Source organism: Acinonyx jubatus, chromosome E1 (genome assembly GCF_027475565.1).
Source record: "Acinonyx jubatus isolate Ajub_Pintada_27869175 chromosome E1, VMU_Ajub_asm_v1.0, whole genome shotgun sequence".
NCBI lineage: Eukaryota > Metazoa > Chordata > Mammalia > Carnivora > Felidae > Acinonyx > Acinonyx jubatus.
The window spans coordinates 52,450,745-52,473,214 of record NC_069397.1 but is presented as its reverse complement, the minus strand read 5'-3'; the positions used below and the strand labels follow the sequence as shown (position 1 = coordinate 52,473,214).

The 22,470-nt window shown below is 49.4% G+C and overlaps 2 protein-coding genes across 14 annotated transcripts in view; one reads left to right on the top strand and one right to left on the bottom strand.

The window, feature by feature from the left end:
• SLC39A11 (solute carrier family 39 member 11) overlaps nucleotides 1-22,470 on the top strand; it is a 422,497-nt gene that overhangs the window by 6,924 nt on the left and 393,103 nt on the right. The window lies entirely within an intron of this gene.
• SSTR2 (somatostatin receptor 2) lies at nucleotides 836-21,741 on the bottom strand. 4 transcript variants are annotated; one of them, XM_053212152.1, is made up of 3 exons: nucleotides 21,433-21,741; nucleotides 16,108-17,193; nucleotides 836-12,808 (listed from the first exon to the last, which is right to left on the bottom strand). In XM_053212152.1, the coding sequence occupies exons 2-3, from the start codon at nucleotides 17,098-17,100 to the stop codon at nucleotides 12,803-12,805; spliced, it is 999 nt and encodes a 332-aa protein (XP_053068127.1). In that variant the 5' UTR covers nucleotides 17,101-17,193; nucleotides 21,433-21,741; the 3' UTR covers nucleotides 836-12,802. The 4 variants fall into 4 exon arrangements, 3 of the variants coding, with proteins under 3 accessions (XP_053068127.1, XP_053068126.1, XP_053068125.1); XR_008294189.1 differs by having other exon boundaries at nucleotides 844-6,924; nucleotides 11,986-17,193; nucleotides 21,433-21,740; XM_053212151.1 differs by having other exon boundaries at nucleotides 841-17,484.

Below are 22,470 nucleotides of genomic sequence, written 5' to 3'. Positions count from 1 at the left end.
AAAAAAAATTTTTAATGTTTATTTATTTCTGAGAGAGAGAGAGAGAGAGAGAGAGAGAGAGAGAGCAGGTGAGGGGCAGAGAGAGAGGGAGACAGAGAATCCTAAGCAGGCTCCAGGCTCCGAGCTGTCAGCCCAGAGCCTGATGCAGGGCTCGAACCCATAGACCGTGAGATCATGACCTGAGCTGAAGTTAGACGCTCAACTGACTGAGCCACCCAGGCTCCCCTTAGACTTCTTTTCAAGTCCCATGCACAGGCTTTTCCCTTCCCCAACCATTCCACAGCGGATGAGCCTTTCTTGTACGTATTGAGAAAATCAAAGTAATCAGACACGAATGTCCTCATGTTAAATCTGCTGTATCTACCAACCTGCCTGAATAGAAACTTAGACCTCCCGCCTTCTCTCTTGTTACGAAGAACAAAGTGTTCCTGCTCCCTTGACCTCTCCACTTGGCCTCTGGATCTCACTCCCCACTTCTCAAAAGCTTCACCTCCTTCTCTCTCCCATATAAGGAGAGAGGGTTCTGGATGGTTCAGGAGGATCCTTCCCATGACGGGCATCCTCTGCTTTTTGAAAGTTCGTGTAAGGCCCCTTCACATTTTTTTTTTAAATTTTTTTTAACGTTTTTATTTATTTTTGAGACAGAGAGAGACAGAGCATGAACGGGGGAGGGTCAGAGAGAGAGGGACACACAGAATGTGAAACAAGGCTCCAGGCTCTGAGCTGTCAGCACAGAGCCCAACGCGGGGCTCGAACTCACGGACCGCGAGATCGTGACCTGAGCCGAAGTCGGATGCTTAACCGACTGAACCACCCAGGCGCCGCAGGCCCCTTCACTTTTAAGAAAGACCTCCCTTCATACCATTTTCGCTAACCAAAAGAAACCCGAGGAGGAGTTTCACTTTTATGATAAACAGGCCGAAAGCGCGAATAGGCCCCTTCAGAGGCAGCGCACCTGAGCGGCGACAGGGGTGTCCAGCCCCTTCCAGGGACCACACTCGGCATCCCCGCATCTGGCTGGCCGCCCCAGCTTTGGACTGTGCGAGCATCCAGGCTGTTATCTGTGCTGGTTTTGTGTGTCTATTAGCAAGATGTGTCCAAAGGTATCAGAAAAGACTACGAGAGGTGACTTTTAGCATCAGTGGTAACTGCTTCCCTGCGCTGCCCCGTGTCGGCCAACGAAAGGCTCTGTAGGAATCTCCACTTTCAGACAGTGGGGCGGGGCGGGCGGGGAACCTGGGTCTTAAAAATGCCCTCTGGTGTCTCCCATCTTAAGCGTCGTGCTCCTTTGCATGCCTTCTTGCAGCCCCCGTCTGCTTCTCGTCTCCTCCTCAGGAGGAGATGTCTCCAGTCACCTCCTGTTGTCCTGCTCCGCTCCACCCATCAGGGCTTCTCACGTCCCCCACTGCATCCAGTGCAAGGCCCTTCCTGGCCATCTCACCAGCTCCAGCAGCTTCTCTGTTCCTGGGCTTTTCAGCATAGCTGACCTGCGGCCTGTGGACACTGTTTCCTCTTGGCCTCTGCGACATGCCCCGGGGCCTTTCCTCCTACTGCACGAGGCACTTCTTCTCCATCATTTTTGCTGGCTCTTCTTCCTGTGCTTGACTTCAGGCATCAGATAGGCCCAGGCTCGAGCCTTAGCACCCGTCCCTTCTTGCCCTGCATTCCCTGACCAAGTGACCCCCTCCTGGCCCTCAGGGTTAGACGGTCATTGTGGCAGGTCATGTGGGAATTGTGCCCGTGGTGGAAATAGAGGGCAGGGAACACGTGTCTGCAGGTGACGCCTGCATGTGTGACTTCAGCCTGAGCTTTTGCAGGACCCCTCGCTGCCTCCTCAGAATCTCCACTTGGGTGCCTAAGAGACATCTCAGACTTAACACATCCACACTAATAACTCTCTTCCCGCCCCCCATCCTACACTCTCCTCCAGGGCACCCCCATCTCAGGAAATGGCACTGCCCAGTCAGGGCTAGAAACCCAGAATCATCCTCCACCCTCTCCTCTCACCATCCACACCCCATCCATTTACGAGCCCTATGGATTCTTCCTCCAAGATAGGGGTCGATGAGCTTTTGCTAGAAAGAGCCAGAGTCAGTGGGCTTTGCCCGCTCTGTGGTCTCTATCACTATTCGACGAGGCCTCGGTAGCAGGGTTAGGAATAGAGAAGATGTGAATCGGTGGGCATGGCAGTGTTCCAATAGCACTTTAGTTACAAAAGCAGGCAGAGTGGCCACGTCTGGTCCATGGATCGTGGCTCGCTGATCCCTGATCTACAATAGATTCCTGTCCTTCACCTCTACCTGTCCATCATAATGCATCCTTTGCTTCAAACCTCCAGTGGCTTTCTGCCCCTGGAGGGCAGAAGGCAAACTCCCATCAAAGACCACCAAGTCCCTGCAGGCCTCACTGGTCCCAGCCCTCTACTCCTCCCTCATCAGCCTTCTGTTTCGTGAACAGGCTGTGGGCCCACTCCTCCCTAAGGACTTCCCTCTGGCCGTTTCTTTTACCAGATCTTCACAGGCTGGTTGCCTCCTCTGAGAAGCCTGCCTGGGCCGCCCTCATCTAAAGTAGGAAGAGTTAGGGGCACCTGGGTGGCTCAGTCCATTCAGCATCCGACTTCGGCCCAGGTCACGATCTCGCGGTCTGTGAGTTCGAGCCCCGCGTCGGGCTCTGTGCTGACAGCTTGGAGCCTGGAGCCTGCTTCAGGTTCTGTGTCTCCCACTCTGCCCCTCCCCATCATGTGGTCTGTGTGTCTCTCTCTCAAATATAAACAAACATTAAAAAATTAAAAAAAAAAAAGTGGGAAGGGTTAACCTTTATGAGGGGCTCACTGTATGCCAGCCACTGTTACAGATTCTGAATATGAACGGACTACCTTACTTCATTCTCCAAATTCATAAAACTCTCTGAACTGGATTTTGTTCTTACGTCTACCTTATTGAGGAGGAAATTGGGGCCGAGGGAGAGTCTATAATTTGCCCCCAATCATTTAGAATTAGCAGAGCTGAGACACAAACCAGACTGGCTTCAGGGCCTGGGTGCTTAACCATCCTCTTGGCTGTGCGTGTATTTTCATCAGAGCGTCTGTCACTATATTGAGAGTTCACGGTCCTTTATTTGTTTGTTGAGTGTCTCCGCTGCAGTAAGGAGGGGAGACTTGGTCTACCTTTTGTCTCACTGAATTCCTAGCTTCCAGAATAATGTCTGGCAACATAGTAGACGCTCACTATGTTTTCAGTGCACAGACAATAATTTAACTTTGTATTAATTTATTCGTATGCTGACGTATCGATAAATATTCAAAGTACACCTTACCTTAGAATTCCTACGAAAGAAAGAAGAGAAAGAAAATAATCGGATTTCCTTGAATTTCGGAAACGTAGAAGGAATTCACCTTCTGACCAGCCCTCCCCTCTCCCCCCAAGTTATTAGGTGAACTGTTTGCATTTTTGAACGACCCTTGTGGAATTAGGAAAGAAAAACAAAAACTCCTGTCCATTCTGACCATCTTGTTCTCTCATCTGCTTGGCCCCAGACTGGATTAGATGACAGATGCTCGGTCTTGAGCCCCAAGGAAATGTGACTGAAATTTGGGTACTTGCAAATGTAGTTGGGGAGCAAATGCAAACAAATGGTTCAAGTGTACTGAATACCCTGCCTAGGTGGGGGGAGCAGAAGAGCACACTACTTGACGTTCACATTTGGCAAGTTGTGCGGACGATTTGGTATCTTGCAGAGGGAGACCTTGACGTATTCTGCAATGCGAGTGCCGGACGCAGAATTAAACCTTTGGGAGTTGGCCACCTTGAATACTATGTGGATAGAACTCGGACCCTGGACCCCTTTGGCTGCATCGACGCCATCCAGTGGTTATTTTCTGGAAATCCAGTTTATCCTCTTAGGAATTAGGGAGTGCTCCTAGGGTCCCCAGGGCCCCCTCCCCCCCAGCTGTGTCTGTGCCTAAGGTGGAAGTTTTACCGAACGCCCTTCGGCTACGCCGGTAGACCGTGGGCTGCTTGGAGAGGGCTGGGACCCCACACACCGGAGTGCAGCTGGTTCTCCACGTGCCTCCCACCTGCCATTCCGTCCGTTCTGTGCCCTTCTCTGCTCTGGGCACCGTGGAGGACCTCTGCGGACTGCCTCCCTTGGCTCTCTTGCCCTGTGGCTCTGGTGGAGCTCAGCCACGGGCCGAGATCAAAGGGGTCCACTCTGACCCTGACCCTGGCTGAGTTCCTGTGCAGCTACAGCTCCCGTTGAGTCCCACCTTCCCCTGTGGCTGTGCCTCTCACCGGGCTCTGGTAACAGCATCCCCTCCCTTGCCCCTTCAGCTTGACAGCTGGTAAAGGCTTCCACCTGTATCTAGTGTCCCAGCGCCTCCTCTGTCCCTGGCTGATTCCCTTACTGGTCACACCTCTCTGTACGCGGCTCATTCCTTACATTCGCGTTAAAACCCGTTTCCAGCTGGACACAGATGGTTACAGACCCCAGATCAATGGCGTGATCCTCTCCTTCTGGTTAGCACCAGACCCCAGGTGGACCATGGTCTCACCCTGGAGGGAAAACACAGAATCGACTCAGCCATTTGTAACATGCTGTGACCTGCTAAGTTTCTAGAATGTTTCAGTAATATGAGGCTCTGTTTAGGGAGGTGACAAGTTATATTCCTGGTCCGTTCTGAAGGAGACCAAAGTTTAGTTAGGCTTGACTGCCAAGCCTGCACTGCACTGGCAGGAAATCCCCCTCGCCAGAAAGGAACACCCCGTGTAGACAGAAAGCATGTAGCGCCTTATCAGGCAGACACATAATGCATTTACTTTTCTGCCCTGGACTGGCTTTCACCTTGCATCACATGCTCGGCTTTGTTAGTGCCAGCTAAGCTCTCCACTAATGGCAGGATTAGAAGCTATAGTTTAATATTAGCCAGTTTGGAAAATGGTCATTTGTTTAACAACCAAAACGTCTCTGGTCTTTTTTTTTTTTTTTTTTTGCTGTGATTGAAGGTGAGGGAAACCTAATGTGTACTGGGCACCTCTGTGCGCCTGACAATGTGATAAAGCATTTAAAATACTTGCTTTCATTCAGTCCCTTGCACAACTCTGTGCGGTCCGTGGCGTTATCCCTGCCCTGCAGACAAGGAAGCGTGGGCTCGGGGGTATCTGGCACTGGCTCGGAGGTCGCCTATCTTGTTGGCCTGGTGCCGCGAGTTCGCTGTGCCTCAGTTTCCTTGTCTGTCGAGTGGGGGTAACAGTGGTACTCGTGGGGATTAGCTCCTGTGGGAACTGAATGAGACGACGTATACACAGCGCCTAGAACAGAGCTTGTACCTCGTGAACGCCGCAAACGTTGGCTCGCTTTCTTTTCTGGTTTCAGCAGTCTGGTTTGTGGTCAAGACCCTGTTTTAAGCAGCTAGAAATATCCATCATGTTTTGATGTGGAGTAAATGAAAAGGCGATGGGAAGGTGACAAAAAGTTCTCTGACCTAATTTTAAAACACCCGCTGTTTCCCTGTAATCACTTTTGCCATCTGCAAGACTTGCCGTGCCCTTACGGCATTTTTGGAGCACCCCCCTTCACCATCTGCTTTACCGTGACTTAAGCCATGCTCTTTAAACTCGGCCAGAATCCCGAAGACAGTAGATCCGGTCATTAAGGATCAGTCTGTGGACCAAATGGGACTCAGCCGTGGTGGTCTGGTTTTAAGTTTTGTTTTCCTTTTGCTACCGAGTGATTGCTAAGACATCTAGAAAACATTTTGTAGGCTTTTCATTGGGTTTCGAGTTTTAAAAAAAATTCTGAAATTCTACACTCTCCAGTTCAGCGTTTCGGCAAACATGGAAAGTGCAGGTTATCTCGTGACCTGGGACTGTGGCCCATTTTCCTGAACACGTAGCGTCTTTTTCAGAGGTAGATGGGAGCAGAGGCGAGTTCACACAGGTGGCCTAATGAACAAACTTCAGTCTGAGTCCCGCCCATGGAGACTATGATTTCACATGAAGGTAGTTTATAGAACAGAACACTTGCGAAGAAAAAAAGCAATACAGTTACTAAAAGCCACGTTTGCTTCTTGCTTTCCAGTATACACAATCAGTTAGAACAGCAAAGACAGAGGTAAGTTTATCTGACATACAGAGACACGTACAGACTCACAAAGTTAGTTAGAGCTTACTTGAAGGCCAAAGCAGTTTTAGCAAATTCATCTCAATACCGGACATGCAGGAATGACACGTTCACGAGAATAACCACATTCACGGTACCACAAGAATGATAAACGTAGCTTGCTCGCATACCTAAGCTTGTCATATTAAAATCATCCATCACACCATGTCACTGACATGGGTTTTGCAGTTGGACTCCCGGAGGCTTTTTTGGATGTCCCATGTTTCCTTGTGTCCAGAGCATGGAAGGAGAAAGAAAACCCCCATTAAGCCCTCACAGATGGGTAGGAGGGGGCCTGAAGGCTCGAATTCCATGACATCCACCACCTTCGGGAAACAACGATGTCAGCACCGCTCAGAAGAACAGAGGGGGTGAAACGCAGTGTGAGCGCCTGTGTATGAAGTATGTTCAGTCTCTGATAATGATTGATCCGCTGCTTGTAAAAACTTGCTGTCGTTTAATGGTGAGTGACGGACAGATTACGAAATAGAGAGTAAGTACACTTTAGGAAACATACCATACATGTGAAACTGTTGTTGAACAATTGTCAAAGTCAACTCCATACCATTGACTGACTGTTTTTTCTTGCTGAGATGGTTCTCAGGCTGTTGGAAACTGGAATGGAGATTTTTTTTTCCAGGAGAAAAGGCTTTCACGTCATTTGGGAGAGCAGAATTGTCTACCTTTGCCCTGTATTATCATCAGATAGGGTGACCATGGAGGCCGCTCATGGCATTTGGTTGTGTGGCTGGGCTGGCTGATTTCCTCCTCCAAACAGATGGGAAACCAGCCTTCATTGGCGGGTTGTGCTAAGTAGGAACTGTTTTCTCCTGTTCAACCGTGTAGTAGACCGCTTCCGTCTGAGGCCATGCTACGACCGGAAGAGGGGAGAGACGGGGAAAGATTGAGGCCTGGCTCTGTACCATCCACCCATAGGATTAAATGCCTCTACTGACTCTTTCCTTCAGAGTCGGTTCTCATTTTCTCATTTTGTGAAAACTAAGGTCTTTCTATTGTTTAAAGGTGGACATTGGGTGAATGAGTGGCTCTGTCGGTTGAACACCTGACTTCAGCTCAGGTAGCGATCTCAGCTCAGGTAGTGAGTTCCAGCCCTGCCTCGGGCTGTACGCTGACAGTGCAGAGCCTGCTTGTGGTTCTCTCTCCCTCTCTCTCTGCCCCTCCCCTGCTCTCTCTCTCTCTCAAATAAGTAAATGAACTTAAAAAAAAAACAAAAAACAAGGTGGGTATTGTGGAATTCTCAAGGCAGTTTTAAATTTTTCAATATATATACATTTCAATAAATATTAGAGAACACTGTTTTGAAAGATAGATGGAGGAAACAGGATTTCAAAGAGGTACCTGCACCCCCATGTTTATTGCAGCATTATTTATGGTCGCCGAGATGTGGAAACAACATGGGTGGACCTTGAGGGCATTATGCTAAGTGAAATAAGTCAAAGATAAATACTATATGATTTCACTTATATGTGGAACTTAAAACAAAAAACCACACACACACACACACACACAGCACACACAAAATAAACTAAAGAACAGGAACTCTGATGAGCTAAAGTTTTTAAATGTGAGACTCCCTGATCAAAGGCACCCCCCCCCCCAACTTCTTTCTTAATGCTACCAGAGTACCTGGACCTCGGCTGACCTTGGCATTCTTGAAGGTGAAGCCCAACTCTGACAACAGGCTTTGCTGTCCGCCCCTTCAGTGCCCCACTTTGGTTCTTCTCCGACGATTAGAGTTGACTTCACTGATCCCAGAGGCAGAAAGGAAGCCCTTGAAATTCCAGATCCCCTAAACACCCATTTCCACAATGACCCAACAGCCCAGAACGATGTTGCTGATGGCAAACCGGATTTTGTATCTGCTCAGTTGGACTAGAAATGTTCTGTTTAACGGGTGAGGAGGGATGGGTTCCCTCGGCTGCAAAGACTGCTCCCAGCAGAGGCCACGTGCTGCGTGGCTGAGAATACGACAAGCCCTGGGAGCTAGGAGAATGCAAAAGGTGGTCGTGTGAAGGCCCAGAGGAAAAGCAAACCATCTGTGATCTGTTGCCTCCTAGAGCAAGCTTGCGACACATACTACCATGCCCATCCACCTGGGAGTTTAGAAGTTTTAGGAGACTTACTCTGCTAAAAAGCATTTAAGGTGAGGCCAAAGTGAGTCTTTATCCAGTCTTTGTTCCGGAAGCGTCTAGATTACAGGTGGGTGTCACAGCTCTCTTTCTTATCACATACTGGCCAGTACTTAACAAGTAAAGAGAAGGAGCTGACGTGGATCTCCCAAACCACGGGAGTGGACTGGAGTGGAACCATGGACAAGGGGAAGACTTCTTTGATATTGGAGAGCCTCTTTGTGGGGGTATGCTCATGCCTGAAGAAGAGACTGCAGTGCATTTTCTTGGTGGCCAAGCCTCTCCACTTCCCCCAAAGTGTTCAACCTGATTTTTATTAAGAAGCATGGGGGCACAAAGCTAGAGTCATCAAAACAGTCTGGTATTAGCATAAAGATAGACCCGTATATCAGCGGACCAGCATAGAGAGCCCACAGATAAACCCACATGTATGTGGTCATTTAACCTATGACCAAGGAGCCAAGAGTACACAACGGGGGAGGGACAGTCTCTTCGATACATGATGTTGTGCTGGGAAAACTGGACAGCCACATGCAAAAGAATGTGTGTTCTTACAGCACACACAAAAATCAACTCAAAATGGATTATAGACCTAAAAGTAAGACCGGAAACCATAAAACTCCTGGAAGAGAGCATAGGCAGTAAGCTCCTTGACATTGGTCTTGACAATGATTTTTTGAAGTTGACACCCAAAGCAAAGGCAACAAAAGCAAAAATAGACAATTGGGACAATGTGAAGCTAAAAGGCTTCTGCAGAGCAAAGGAAACCATCAACAAAATGAAACGGCAGCCTGCTGAATATGAGGAAACATTTGCAATCATATATTTGGTAAGGGGGTTAGTATCCAAAATATATAAAGAATTCCTACAACTTAGTAACAATAAAAATTTTTGATTAAAAAAATGGGCAGAGGATCTGAATATTTTTCCAAAGAAGACATACAGGGAGCCAGCAGGAACACAAAAAGGTGCCCAATATCACAAATCATCGGGGAAATGCAAATCAAAACCACAATGAGATATCACCTCACACTTGTCAGAATAGCTATTATCCAAAAGCCAAGAAAGGAATGTTTTAGGGAGGAAAGAGAACCCTTCTGCACTGTTGCTAGGAAATGTAAATTGGCACAGTCCCTATGGAAAACAGTATGGAGGTTCCTGAAAAAATTGAAAATAGAGGGCTCCTGGGTGGCTTAGTTGGTTAAGCGTCTGACTCTTGATTTCGGCTCAGGTCATGATCTCAGGGTTCATGAGTTTGAGCCCCATGTCGGGCTCAGCACTGACAGAACGGAGTCTGCTTGGGATTCTCTCTCTCCCTCTCTCTCTGCCCTACCCTGCTTGCTCTCTCAAAAAAAAAAAAAAAATAGAGCTATGATCCAGCCATCTAACTTCTGAGTATCCATCCAAAGGAAAACAGGATTTCAAAGAGGTACATGTACCCCCATGTTCACTGCAGCATTATTTATGGTTGCCAAGAAACGGAAACAACATGGATGGGCCTTGAGGGTATTATGCTAAGTGGAATAAATCAGAGAAAGATAAATACTATATGATTTCACTTACATGTGGAATCTAAAAAAAAAAAAAAAAAAACATACACACACAAAAATAAAAATAAGACCAAAAAACACAAAACCAAGCTCATGGATACAGACAACAGATTGGCGGTTGGCAGAGGCAGAAGATTGGGGGGGGGGGGGACAGTGGGGGAAATGAATGAAGGGGTTCAAAAGATACAGATTTCCATTATAAATAAGTCAAGGGGATGTAAGGGACGGCATGGCCACTATAGTTAATAATGCTGTATTGCCTATCTGAAAGCTGCTGAGAGTGAATTTTGAAAGTTCTCATCACAAAAAAAAAAAAAAAATTCTGTAATTACATGTAGTGATGGATGCTTAGTAGACTCCCGTGGTGATCATTTCACAATATATGCAAATATCAAACCATCACGTTATATACCTGGAACTAATACAGTATTGTATGGTGGTTACCCCTCAGTGAGAAAACAAATTTTAAAAAGCAGCACGGGAGAAAGAAATATGTTAGAGTGCTGTCCTCCATGAGAACCCATTTGAAAATCATTTTGAGTGATTTTTCTGCACAGAGATGGTTATGTTTTTTCTTATGCAAGAGTATTGCTGTTAGCAGGACACGTGCTTTATGTTGTTTAACCAGTGGGGATGTGGTTTTGCCAACTCCTCTACTTTTTTTGAAATTGAGGTGACCATTATTTGCAGGGACAGCAGGCGGTCCCGGCTTGCACTCTATGATCTGGCATGGAGTTGTGTGCGTGAAACATTAGCTTATATGCAATCTCCACCCCCCCGCCCCCGCCATAAAAAAAAAAAAAATGAGTGAATGTGTGTAGACTCCCAATGAGTTAGTCAAATTACAGTTCTCTCCCTCCATTGGAAGCCTTGGAGAATCCCTGCATCGGAAATCTTGCCCACAAGATCCAGGAGGTGTACTGGGTGTGAGCATGTGTGCGTGCACCACGGTGTGCCTCACATGCATGTGCGTGTGTCCCTCATGTGTGGGACACACGTGTGCTGCATTGTGTTGCCCTGTGCGCTGCATCCCAGGGGTGCGTGTGTCCGAGGGCACAGAGCGCAGCGAGCCTTAGGAGGCTGTCCCTCTGCACTGAGAAGTAGGACGTTGGTGAACGCTGACAAAACAACGAGACCTTGGTTATGTTGTGCAAGAAACGATTGGGTTTCTTGTTAAAAATAACACGCATGACGGGGCGCCTGGGTGGCTCAGTCTGTTAAGCATCGGACTTCGGCTCAGGTCATGATCTCACGGTTCGTGGGTTCCAGCTCCGCGTCGGGCTCTGTGCTGACAGCTCAGAGCCTGGAGCCCGCTTCGGATTCTGTATCTCCCTCTCTCTCTGCCCCTCCCCTGCTCACGCTGTGTCTCTCTCACTCAAAAATTAATAAACATTTAAAAAATTAAAAAAAAATAACACCCCATGAGGGAAAATGTCTGCTCTCTCAGTAATGACCACACTCCCTTGCCTGGGCACCAGCCCTCAGTGAGGAAGAGGGAGCATCGCCCAGGAATGGCACTGTTGCACCTTTGAGGTCCCCAGTGGCGGGTCGACAGGTGGTCCGGTAGAGCTGACCGTGGGTCTTCCTCTTTTGAAACTAGGAATTTCCCAGCCATTTTGCGATCTAATTTTCATAAGGACCTGGGACAACTGTGTCTCCTGTGTGCAGGGCTGAGGCGGTCTGATTTGGTTCCACCTTTCCTTCTTTAGTGACTGCCCTTCAAAGGGACAGTCACTATTGCTCTATTGCTGGAGGAATTAGAGGCCCAGTCACTGAAGAACGGAGCGGGAGAGGCCATGGGACGCCACTTCAGAGCAGGCTTCTGTCACACTCCCCGGGCTCTCCTACAAGGACAGGGCGATTTGATGTCTGGCCAGTCCTCACAGGCTAAGGGGCAAAGTGAGCCACCTCTCCTCACCAGACACCAGTCTCCTGGCAGAGAGGTCTTCTTCTGTCCCTTCTCTGTCCCTTCAGGAATGCCAGCAAAGAAGAGGGACGAAAAGCTAAAAGTGTCTCCCCTTCTCCACCCACCCGGAGGCTGAGTCTGCGTGATCGGTTCTCACGCAGACAGTCTCTGTCCCCTGAACCCAGGGAGCAAGCCACGGCGTTTCATTTAATATTATACTCACTTTTAACCTGGGGAGAGTCCATCGTATCCTAGTCGGCGTGGTTAAGTCTTGGTTAATATTGAACTGTGTCGTGTAGCACAGTCCGGGTGCACGCGGCCTCGAAACGAGAAAACGGAGGCGATCGGCCTGTGTCCAGTCACTGCTGAGTTCACAGAAGCGGAGTGGGCAGCGGGGGCAGGAGGCATGAACACTTGCCCCGGAGTTGCTATTTCCAACCCTGACGGTCTGCCGACTGGAGTAACAGACCCGCGGAAGCTTTTCAGCCATAAGTACAGTACAGTCCCTGGTGCCTCCTTTCCAGATGAGCTGCTAGAGGGAAGAATTTGAGACGCTGCCTATGGGGATATTCCAAGAAACTCACACATTAGGAGCCGAACAACCACTTAGGTGAAGGTTTGCTCTGATGGGACGGACCTGTGATAGGAAATGTGGTGTTTCAGAATCTGGCAAAACTCGGGATCAGACAGGTGACTGATTACAAGTTGTTAGAAATCTCAAATGCTTGGCTTGCTCGCTGCCTATGGTGATTTTTATGATGACACACATTCCAGAAACACTAATCGGACCTTCCCAACCGTCTGTGGAGACCTGATGATTCTCTTGCCATCATCCTTCAGCAAGGCCAAAGTTCATCTCTGCCTTCCATCGTAACTTAGCTGTCTTGATTGAACCGTCACATTTGGAGCTGATTAGCAACACGTATCTCGAGAGTCATTTCCTTCCTACCTCTCTCAGTGACCACACTGTCCACTTTTCCAGCGAGGTGCTCCTATCTAGGGCAGCTGGGGCTGAAAGGGTCAGCCATCAACACTGGAGATTAAATCTGTGTAAGCAAATAGACTCCAGTTTACTGCCTGCTCTGGAAGCCCCGCCCACCAGCCCACATTTTCTCCTCTGCATGCCATTTGCGGTAGATAAATAAATCCATGCAAAAAATTTTTTAAAAGGTACAGTTTTAAGACGAGGCTATAGGAAAGGGAAAAGCTGTTACCCAAAAGTGCGTGCAGTAAAAATCCCCCGCTATTGCTTAAGGAAAGGTCGGCTACAAGTTCCACTCAGGATTTCCTAGCAGTTACAACGAAGGAAGAGTCATGATTTCTCCTCCCCCTCCTCCTCCCCCTCCCCCTTCTCCTCCTCCCATCTCTCCTCCTTCCAAAAACAAAGGACGGAAATGCAGTGCCCTTCCATTACCCACTGTCCTTCTCCTTGGCCGCCTAGACTGTCCCAAGCTATGGCACGAAATCCACCAAATATTCGCTATTCCTCAACTCCGTGTTACTGAAACACAAGCTAACGTTGTCCAACACAGGCCACAATGTCCTATTATCTCTCCTGATACCTCTCTCACCAGATCCACTTAGGTTTAACCAGCTCTTAACTACCCATGTGAATGGGTAGGTTAAATAGTAGCTTGCATAATCCAAATGATCAGACGCCCTAAACTCACTGGAGTGCCTTACCTTTTGTTCTCTCCCAGCATCCAGCAGATTTATATTCATAATTAAATGCTGAGCTGAGGCTAAGCTGACATTTTGGAATTAAAATTATGTTACCATTTAAATTAAAACAGCTATTGATTCCCGCTTTTGGAAGAAAGAAAACCACCAGAGAGCAAGTTATCCTTGAAAGAGAGATTTTGAAAAATGGAGAATTCCTTTTCATCCGGTAGCAACCTGCCTGCTTATTTGGAGAGAATTATAGCTTCAATCTTAGAATGATCGCCCTGCTGATGAGCAGCGACTATATATCTGGATATGCATTTTGTGTCAAGACTTTAGGCGGCTGCTGTGGGCCCCGGCCCCCTTGGAGGGAGCGTCTGATTGCAGGGGCCTGAGTGCTGCAGAGTTCGTCCGTCTTCCCTGAAATTATTTCCACTAATTCTTGGTCCCTTGGAATCACTTCCCTAAGTAAAAACTCAGCATTTATTCAAAGACCCGGGAATGTCTCATATTATTAGTATTGGCAAAGCCGGGTTTAAAGCATTTCCTTCCAAATCTTTGCTTGTTTTTATGGTGGAAGAGGAGGAAGAGTCACCTTCCATCAGTTGTGGCTGCTAAGAAGTCCTGAGTGGAACTTATAGCTGACCTTTCCTTAAGTAAGAGTGTGGGATTTTACTGTGTGCACTTTTGGGTCACGGCTTTTCCTATAGTCTCATCTTATAATTGTGCCTCTTTTAGTTTTTGCGTGGATTTACTTATCTATCATAATATTACTGAGCACATTTTTCTAGGCCGCAGTGAGTCCTTTCGGGAATGAGGTGGCATGAATAATATAGACAGAACGAAGGCGGCACATTAACAGCAACGCTACAGGTGGGGTTCTTAGTCATTCTGTCAAATGGGCCTTGCTTAGGGAGCCAGAAGAGGAAGGCTCCTTTTTAAACATGGTAAAATCTATATGTGAGACACTCAGGGAGTGAGGCTTTCACAGAAACCCAGAGATGATGGCATCCTTACAAACACCCACGTGTTATATCTTCATACCCTGGAAATTTTGCTCAGTGAAATGGGCATCATCTCGTCTCTTACTGCTTTGTACGTGAGCCCATCTACCATTTCAGGCACAGAAAAATGTCCCCGATGGTGTGGAGTGCCCGTCTGTGACCATGCTTGAGGACAGCTCAGAGTCTGTGGCGTTGAAGGTCGATGTTCAATTTGTATATGGTGGGCGGGGAAGGTGGCACAGGCATACCTGTGAGGGATGGGACTCCCGCCACCACTCCTACCCAGGCACCCCCTACCTGCTACACTTTGGTTGGCTGGCTCCCATGCCTATGTTTCAGGAATAGCATCCTTGGGTCTTTAGTGTGTACTGTGGTTTTCTTAGTGCCTGGCTTTGTATCAACTCCTTAAAAAAACAAAAATCAAGGCATTGTTAGATTATATTTCCATTTTCCTTCATTAGGAAGTCCTGTCTGCCTTTTTTTAAAAGAAGAATTTCGTGGGTTCTCATCAAGGTGTAATCTTGTTTTATTCTTATTCATTTATTTTCATGGTGGGGGAGGATTAAATGGTTTCCCCACAAGAATTCCAGTCAACTTTTTGCCTGTCATGTTGGTGATTGCCTCCACCCTCCCCTTCCATGGCTCCCTAAGAAAGACCAAAGCAAATTAAGAAGGAACAAATGCAATCTTACAACAAAGCAGGCTTTGTCTTGATAAATACAATAATCGGTGCCCCCCCCCCCCAAGCATTTAAGTCCTTTTGGGTAAATGAATGATTCTTTGATTATATCTAAGGAGAGAAAACACATGAATTTATAGTCTGGGTCCTCAAATAACTCCTTTGCCTTTCTCACTCTGATCCAACTTGCTGGAAATTAAATAGAAGCAAATACCCAGGGGGCAGAGGTGGGTTTGAGAGGCTGGAAGCTTTAAGGAGATGTCTTTAAGAAAAAGAATACAAAAATACCTTCCTTTTACAATTTTTTACAAAAACATGTGGTCATGTGAAAATACTGCCCAAGCATGTGAGATCCCTGAAGCTTAAACTTTATTGGCTTCATGGTAAGTCCACTTCTGTGGGTTCCATATTGTAACAAATGTCCACCTATACTATGCACACTTCAACTCGCTACTCGTGTACTTGAACACAGGGAACGTAGGAATGACTGTACAGGGACTAGAGAGGAATAGAATAGATAAGTATAAACGTTAAGACCACAAGATTACATATTAGGTTTTGAACATGCAGACATACTTTCCTATCTTTGTTGAGCGTCACCATTTCTACAGATCATACCCAGGCATGATCTCTTCTCCTGACTTGGAATTGTCTGCCTGCATTTAAATGTTCGCTTTAAGGGGGAGGTAATCAATTTAATACATTATCATTCACTCAGACAAGCAGACTCAAACACTGTTCTCTGATTGGACTCATGCTGAGCAATTCCCTATTCTAGAAGCCAGGTGTGATGGGCAAGAGGAAGGGAAGGCATGGGGGCAGGGAGCATATTGCCACTTGGCAGAGCTTGGCGTTTTATTCTATTTTTTATTTTTCAGGCAGTTCAGATACTGGTCTGGAGATCCCCATTGAGGAGGGTTCTCTGGGTCTCTGTGGTCTCATTCAGCCGGGATTTGTCCTGCTTACTGTCACTCCGTTCCCCGTCATCTGTGCCGCTCACCTTGACCAAGCAGAGGACATTCTGGAAGCTCTTCTTGAAGTTGTCAGACAAGAAGGCATACAGGATAGGGTTGGCACAGCTGTTAGCATAGGTGAGGACCACCACAAAGTCAAACATGCCTTTAAGCGCTGGGGTGGGATTGATGGCCACAGACACGGAGGAGACATTAAATATGTAGAAGGGGAGCCAGCAGAAAATGAAGACGGCCACCACTATGGACACCATCCGGGTGACCTTCTTCTCAGACTTTTTCCTCTTGGAGGAACCCACGCGGATCCCAGAGGACTTCACCTTGATGATAATGAACAGGTAGCAAAGACAAATGATGGTGAGGGGCACCAGGAACCCCAAGATGAAGGTGTAGATAATGAACCCTGTGTACCATGCCCCAGATTCACCTGGCCAGTTGATGGTACAGCTGCTTCTCCCCCACTGGTTGCTCCGAAGCCCAGCATAGATCATGATGGGCAAGATGACCAGCAGAGACACTCCCCACACAGCCACATTGACCATCTTGGCCGTTCGGGGTCTCCTCCACTTGGCCGACTTGATGGGGTGGACCACAGCCAGGTATCGATCGATGCTCATGACCGTCAAGCAGAAAATGCTGGTGAACTGATTGATGCCATCCACAGTCATGACCACCCGGCAGATGGCCTTGCCAAAGGGCCAATGGACCAGAGCCACCTGCATGGCCAGGAAGGGCAGACCCAGCATGAAGAGCTCGTCCGCGATGGCCAGGTTGAGGATGTAAATGTTGGTGATGGTCTTCATCTTGGCATAGCGGAGGATGACGTAAATGACAAGCGTATTGCCACACAATCCAATGATGCAGACTACAAAATATATGAACGTGAGGACTGCGTTGCTGGTCAGATCATAGTATGGCTCTGTCTGGTTGGAGCCGTTGGCCGCCACCACAGAGCCATTGAGGTCAAAGGGAGGGGAAAGCCACGGGCGGCTCTCATTGAGTAGCTCGTACTCCATGTCCATGGCTGCCTTACACTCCTCTAGGCGGATTCCAGCCAGCCAGAGATCTTACTCTCACCTTAAGGTGTCCTGGAGGCAAAGGATCCACTGTGACATCTGCAAGGGAAAAAGGAAGACGGGTCCACCAGTCAGAGGCTTACACTCGCGCCAGCTTTCCGGGTCTCCGGTTTACCCTCTCAGACATGCCCTGCAGTCGAAAAGCGTGTTCTCTTTCTGCATCAGCGTTAGAGCTACTGACCCATTCTTATCAGTGTGCAGACTCTTTGAGTTGTTTTTCCACCGGGGGTGGGAGGGGAGTAGGGAGATGGGGGGAAGGGTTTGTTTGGGTCGGGTCATCATGGTTGACCTTGTCATCTTTGGTGACGCATGTGTGGGACATGGCTGAGGCTGCAAAAAAAAAAAAAAAAAAAGGACTTTGATTCCTAAGAAGTTGTCTGGTCCAGACTGTAAAGAGGCAGAGCATGAAGTCCCGCCACTGACTCTGAGGGGTCTGACACGGGCATTCTTGGCCTTTTCCCTGTGAGGACATCTCCACTGACTTGCCGACTGCTTTGGAGTCTTTCCATTCTAAAAATCCCAAGTGGAAAAATCCCAGAGTTTAGAGGTAAAGCAGAAGGGTTCCACCATGAAGCCTGTGTGACCTTGTGCCACACGACCACCCTCACTCTCTCTCATTTGTGAAAATGGGGGCGTCATGGGGCACCTGGGCGGCTCAGTTGGTTAAGCATCCAACTCTTGATTTCGGCTCAGGTCATGATCGCACGGTTTATGGGATTGAGCCCCGCATGGGGCTCTGTGCTGACAGCATGGGACCTGCTTGGGATTCTCTCTCTCTCTCCCTCTCTCTCTCTGCCCCTCCCCTGCCTCTCTCAAAATAAATATTTTTAAAAATGGGGGCATCATGGAGGTTAAGGGATGAAATGTATGTGGAAATACCTGGCATTGTGCTGAGCTCATAATCAGAACTAAAAAAAAAAAAAAAAAAAAAAAAAAATCTTCTTTCCCCCTTTTTTCCTCTGCCATCTGAGTTAGCTCTAATTTATTGAAATCTACTCACATAATGAATAAACTTATAGTCTTAAATATCAAAAATAAAAATCTGGCTTGCTTTTATATTTAAAATGCATGTTTTAGTTTAGTTTGTTCTGTTTTCGTTTCTCCAATACCCAGTGCTTGACCTTCGCATGCTTCACAGAGTCCCTGGGGGGGAGGGTTACTCCCTGGGGCGGGGGGGTTACTGCTCCAGAATGCTCATCTTCTAACACTCCAGCGGATTTGCCTGGGATCCCCTGGTTAAGGAGGAAAACAGGAGCCAGGTGTGAGGGAGGCAGGCTCATTCACAGAAGTGCATTCCCAACACTACCTGGTTCATTCACGTCTCTATCCCCTTGGTCTTCACCACCATCCTATGAAGTGGGATAACTGTCCCCGTTTTACAGATGAGAAACCAAGGCTTAGGGAGTTGAAGTAATTTGCTCCCATTCCCTTGTATGTAACTGGTGGAGCTGGGATTTAAACACAAGACGCTCGACTCTTCTACGTTTTTCACAGCATCATATCTGCTGCTCGGTGGACTGGAAAACTAGTGGCTGATAATTGGGCTTTGGTTTAAAACAGCTGACTCCTGTTTTACGTTAGCGCTCAGAGAATAATTGTAACTCCACTGGCTTGGCCCAAGTCATAAAACAATAGCCCATCACATAATTAGGTGATTTATCTACTGTCATGAAAAAAAAAACAGTGCTGGGGGGGTGGGTGGGCAGATTCTTTGTTCTGCACACCAGGGATATAGGAATGAACAGGGTATGTCTGGTGCCCTCTAGGAGGTGGTAATTTGGGGGGGGGGGCAGGCAAGGAAGCCAACTCCTATTGGGTGTGAATTGCATGGAGAAATGAACAAAGGGCTTAAGAATGCCTTCCTCTCCTGAAGGATTCAGAGGAGGCTTCGTAACAGGAATGTGTAGGCTGGGTCTTGAATATATGAAGAATAAAGCAGGAAGGGCAGGAAGGAGGTCATGCCAGGAAGAGAGAAGATGGTAAAAGGCCGGTGTGCTCAGCACACAGTGGGAATAATTCACTTGGTGGACACATCTCTCCCGAGCAGAGCACTTTCCCTGGTGCCTGAGTGAAGATTGGAGATTGCTCCTTTATGCTTGGAGAGACTGCTAGTGAGCTATAGGGGGCTTAGCCACCAACAAGTTCTAGAGAATCCTTGCCCACCTTTGCCTCTGATTCATTCTGCACTGCCAGGCACAATTGTTTACCCTCTCTATGCTAATTTCCCTACCGGGCAACTATCTGTAAAGTGGGGTCTGGGCTCTGTGGCTGACCTTTCTGCAAAGTACTTTGGGGACCCAGGATTTAATGTCTTCGTTGGGTAAAAAGCATAAACTGGCAGCTCTTAGAAACCGAAATTATAAAGAAACCATTTTGGGTATCCCTGGATTAATTTGGGTTGTTTCCACTATTATTCTAACCGTTTTATTGGTACTTTAATTCTACAGACCCAGAATCCTGTTGAAGCCGCCTGCACTGGGGTGTGTATTCATCACTAGCATTTCCAAGGTCCCGTCTATGTAACATGCAAGGTCACACTTCAGTGTCTGGGTGAGCCTGAACACCTCTGGGGGACAGAGCGCTGTCTAGAGGTTTGGAGATCGAGATGATGACGGTGGAGGACAGTGAGGGAGGGTCAAATGCTGATCTCCAGCCCTAACTCTGCCTTTTTGGCTGGGGTCTCCCTCAGTGGGATGGAATTGCCTGAGGTGATTGTTTTTCTGAAATAGGCTGTGAAGCAGCAGCACATAGCGTTCAGGGCTTGGTGAAGGTGGCAGAGGTGGTAAGCTGGCGAGCCAGTCCAGAGTGGGAGCCCTCTCCAAGGAAGAAATGAGTTTAAGTCACAGTGACTCTTATTATTTCATCAACAATGAAGTCAGCTGCCTAAGGTCTCCGAGTGACCTTCTGCTTCATCTGGGTCCCGGGGAAAGTGGAGTCCCATGCTAGGCAATCAATGCCTGTTGGATTGGGGTTAAGTTAGATGCACAAGGAAGCTTGGCTAGAATTCTGCTTGCCTTATTTTTCCAGCCTAAGAGTTAGTCACTGGCAATGGCTAGTTGTTGATTTCCTCTGAGACTGAGTCTGGGCTATGTTGGAGAGGAGGGTGAGAATGGTCTGGTGTATCCCTTGCCCTTCCGGGAGCCTATAAATCGAGTGTGGGCATTGGGACTGGGCATCAGGAGCAGTCCTAAATCCTGTTGGGCTCCAGCTTTTCCCTTCTTCCCAACATTCCACCCCAAGCCCCCCATTCATTCCTCACCACCACTTCCCCAGTGGCCAGCTAAACCCAAGTAGGTCTCCAGCCAGCCATAGTTCAGCCCTGCTGCTGAAAGAGACAATAGTCAGGTGTTAGCCACCGCAGCAATACAGAGCCTGAGGAAAGCCCAGGCAGCCTGGCCAAAGGGCATGGGGGAGAGGTGAGACTGGGGACAGTCCATTTGGTTCCCCAGGCTGGCACAGAAAATCCTCATCACTCAATTCCACGGCCCTCAGGTCCAAGGGTTTCTTAAAGAATCCTCTGCTATTTCCAGGAGGCTGATGGGGGAGATTAAAGACTGTCGTGCCAGCACTCCCCGTCGCTAAACGCAGAGGTGGTGGCCAAGGCATCAGGGCCGCCGGGAGCTGTTAACAGCCGCTTGGGGGCTTGGCCGGTGGCTCCCGGGCGCGGGCCACTCAGGGGTTGGGTCTTTCCAAACATAGGCGAACTGTCCTCTCCTCCCCGGTGCTGGGGAAGGAGTCCCTAGACCTCTCGGGATCTGTCTCCCAGGCGGGGAAAGGAAAAACAGAGGAGAAGCCACCCTTTTTCTCTGCTCCACCGCCTGCCCCTTACAGGCTTGGATCTCGAATGCACGCCCCGCAGGAGCCCCCAGCAGTGACACCCTCCACCCCCGTCCCAGCCGGCTTCGCTCTCCTCGCGTGGGGGCTCTTTTGCAGACGGCTGGGAGAGAAGTTGTCCCCCGTCGCAGCTACCACCTGGACGAGCCGGTTGGGGGACGAGGACTGGACAAGGGCGCATGCCACGCACACCAGCCTGCGGTGGTGCGGACGCGTCCGATCCCGCACACACGATCCACAGCCCTCACTCACTCCAGGGCACCCGCCGTCGTTCCTTGCCACCAAAATCGCCGCCCAAAAGGCACAGGGGCGGAGAACCACGCTCAGGGACCTACTCTCGGGCACACCGAGGCGCGCACCACCATGCAGCGCAGATGCACCCAGGTGCCCGAGTGCGTCTCTTTCTCTCTCTCTCTCTCACACACACACGCACACACGCCTCACCTTTGCTTTTCCGCTGCAATCGGCTAGCTCGGCTCTTCGGCACCCAGCGACCGTCCCCAACCCCGCCGGGCGCCCAGGCGCGCAGCAGCTTGGCCGGCGCCTGGCGCTCGGCGTCCCGCGCTGCCGGCTCCCGCTCGCCCCTCGCGCCGCCCGGAGCCCAAAGGGCCCGCAGACCCCCGGCGCCGAGCGCGGACTGAGGCTCGGGGCGCGGGTGGCCGAGCGAGCGCGTGCGCGCGGGTGGCTGCGTCGCCGGGACTGGCCCCGCGGAGCCCGGGCCCCTCGGCACATTTCCCCACGCGCCTCCCCCCCCCCCCCCGCCCGGTTACGTCACGGCAGCTTCGCTCCGCCCGCTGGTCCGTAGGAGGACGGGGCTGAGCCGCGTGGAGAACCCGCCGGGGGCTGCGGGGCCGAGCTCACCGGGGCGGGGGCGTGAAGGGCCGAGCGATCCGGGCCTCCCGGACGCTCGTGGCGGGGACACGCGCTGCGTTCCCTCTTACCAATTGCAAAGGATCGGGTGTGTTCCAGCCAGCATATTCCGTGCGGCTGGAGTGGCGGCCCGGGGGACCCAGACCCGCGCCGGGACCTCCGCCATCACCTGTCAGACAAGTTTGCAGAGCCGGTCTTCCCGGGGCGCAGGGCCGCGGGGACAGCAGGGAGGAAATGGGTGTGGGGGAAAGCACTTCATGCAGTGGCCAGCACCCCTCCGGGCCAGCGTGTGAGCCGGCACAGGGGTTCCAGAATTCAGCTCGAGGCTCAGCAGAGGACTCGTGCCCTCTCCCAGCTTTCCGTGCTCGGAGGTGCACAGGCATACAGCCAGTCGCCCGCCTGTAACCCTGTCCTACGGCACCTGTTGGCGGGACCCAGCTCGGCTCCCCTCCTGCGAGCTGTGCGTGAGCAAGAGGGGACACGCAGGAAGTGGGAGCTGAATCCCCCGGGGAAAGCGTTTTCTTTTCTTTTCTTTTCTTTTTTCTTTCTTTCTTTCTTTTTTTTTTTTTTACTGTTTATTTATTTTTGAGAGGCAGAGAGACAGAGCACGAG